Source organism: Penaeus monodon, chromosome 15, assembly GCF_015228065.2.
Source record: "Penaeus monodon isolate SGIC_2016 chromosome 15, NSTDA_Pmon_1, whole genome shotgun sequence".
Taxonomy (NCBI): domain Eukaryota; kingdom Metazoa; phylum Arthropoda; class Malacostraca; order Decapoda; family Penaeidae; genus Penaeus; species Penaeus monodon.
The window spans coordinates 24,089,439-24,091,132 of NC_051400.1; the positions used below are offsets into that span (position 1 = coordinate 24,089,439).

General features: G+C 46.2%; 2 protein-coding genes across 3 annotated transcripts in view; one reads left to right on the forward strand and one right to left on the reverse strand.

Moving 5' to 3' along the window:
* Window positions 1-326: 326 nt before the first annotated feature.
* Window positions 327-1,158, reverse strand: LOC119581827 (L-xylulose reductase-like). The gene has a single exon (XM_037929962.1). It carries the CDS (start codon window positions 1,100-1,102, stop codon window positions 371-373), a length of 732 nt encoding a protein of 243 aa, XP_037785890.1. The 5' UTR covers window positions 1,103-1,158; the 3' UTR covers window positions 327-370.
* Window positions 1,159-1,177: 19 nt separating this feature from the next.
* The window catches only part of LOC119581826 (phenazine biosynthesis-like domain-containing protein 1), an 11,118-nt gene continuing 10,601 nt past the window's right edge, over window positions 1,178-1,694 (forward strand). Inside the window, exon 1 of one of the 2 annotated variants that reach the window (XM_037929960.1) lies at window positions 1,178-1,422. The gene's annotated coding sequence lies outside the window, so the exon portion shown is untranslated. Of the gene's footprint in view, window positions 1,546-1,694 lie in introns of both variants that reach the window. The other variant, XM_037929961.1, reaches the window with a different exon arrangement.

The following is a 1,694-nucleotide window of genomic DNA, read 5'->3' on the forward strand; positions in this document are numbered from 1 at the left end:
CCCATTTTATACCTGGGGTATAAAATGGTCTAGTCAAACTTATATCCCGAGTATACAACAGCCTAGACTAAAATAACCACGGGTATAATCTTGGCGGGGGTATAATCAGAGTTGATGTTCGATGTTAGTGTCTATATCCATAAATTTACGTTTTACACGTAGTCTATTTACTTGTGTTTCATGCAAATAGGAGGGCTTTGATCTTTAGCATCTAAGTTATTTACATTTACATATTTGTCAGTAACACAAGTTGTTTTGCATGCTTTTTCCCACTGCATTTACTCATTTTTGTGTTTTGAGAGGGTCAACGGATATAAAATAGACACTTTACGTGGTCTTTACACTTTATTTTCAGATATATTTATTTCTACTACACTGCTAGGAAACCACCATCGACTGGTAGCATGTGTCCGTTTACCATGTCGCTTTCGTCTCCTAGAAGGTACGTTATAGCATTCACTACGTCATCTACTTCAGCAAACCTGCCCTGTGGTATGCGAGCAAGCATCGGCCCCGCCTTGGCCGGATCAGACCAGCCCAAGCGACCCATGGCTGTCATAACGACTGTGGGGGAGACGGCATTAACTCGGATTCGTTTGGGACCCAACTCCAGTGCCATCATTTTGGTCATCATGTCAACGGCGGCTTTGCTGCAACTGTAGGCAGTGTGGTCGACAATGGGGCGCTGGCCTGCTTGGGAAGACACGTTGACTATTGAACCACGTCCCTCGCGGCTCACAAGGTCTCCAGCCACGACCTGAGATATGTTCATCATAGCTTTCACGTTTACATTAATCAGTCTGTCGAGTGTTTCTGGTGATGTTGTCAGGAAAGGCTCCAGAGCAGCTACGGCTGCATTATTGACAAGCAGATGGATGGGCACTACCTTCTGTACGGCCTCCCGCGTGCTCGTCCAGTCAGATAAGTCAACACAAACCGTCTTGATGCTGGGGCATTCAGCGCGCAAAGATTCCAAGTTTTCGGCCGTTTTACTCAAAGCGAATACCTCAGCACCCATCTCTGCTAGCTTCAAGGCCGTGGCACGCCCAATGCCCGACCCCGCGCCTGTGACCAGCGCCCGCCGACCCGAAAACTTGCCCATCGCTGAGCCTCTTCTCGTCCTCCTCCGGCTCGAGACCGACTGCTCGCTCGCCTCGGCGTGGCCTCAGCCGATACGCCGGGACAGCACTTGGTGGGGATTTATTTTAGCGATACTTTTAGTTGGAATGTAATTGTAAGCTTTACGGAGTCGTGTCACCTACATTACCAAATACCGAAGGAAAGAGATTTATCTGCAGCCTTGAAACAAATGTACCTTCCTATAGTTAGGTTTTGTGAATTAGGCGGCCTTGAGAAAACATCAAGTGGGCTGAAGAGGAACACACGATCCCCTTGACAACTGCCTCTGCTTCTCACCTCGCTGCAAGTAAGATGTTTAACATTAAGAATAGCCAAAGAATCTGCGAGTCTAAGTTATCATTAATGTTTGTACTGTGTTCTGAATAGACGTCTGAAACAATCATCTTAGAAAACACAAAGAAAGAGGTAGGCTATCACTGTAGTAGGGATCGTGACTTGGGATGATTTCTCCTTAATCAGAAGGGTAGATACTTCAAGGACTTCGCTTATCGTGTGGTTTTATTCTTAATCTTTAAGAAACAATCCCGTTGTATCTCATGCTATATCGCACATCT

Bases quoted from the DNA above. Each gene is read 5' to 3' on its own strand.
- LOC119581827 (XM_037929962.1), bottom strand. From the start codon at position 1,102: ATGGGCAAGTTTTCGGGTCGGCGGGCGCTGGTCACAGGCGCGGGGTCG.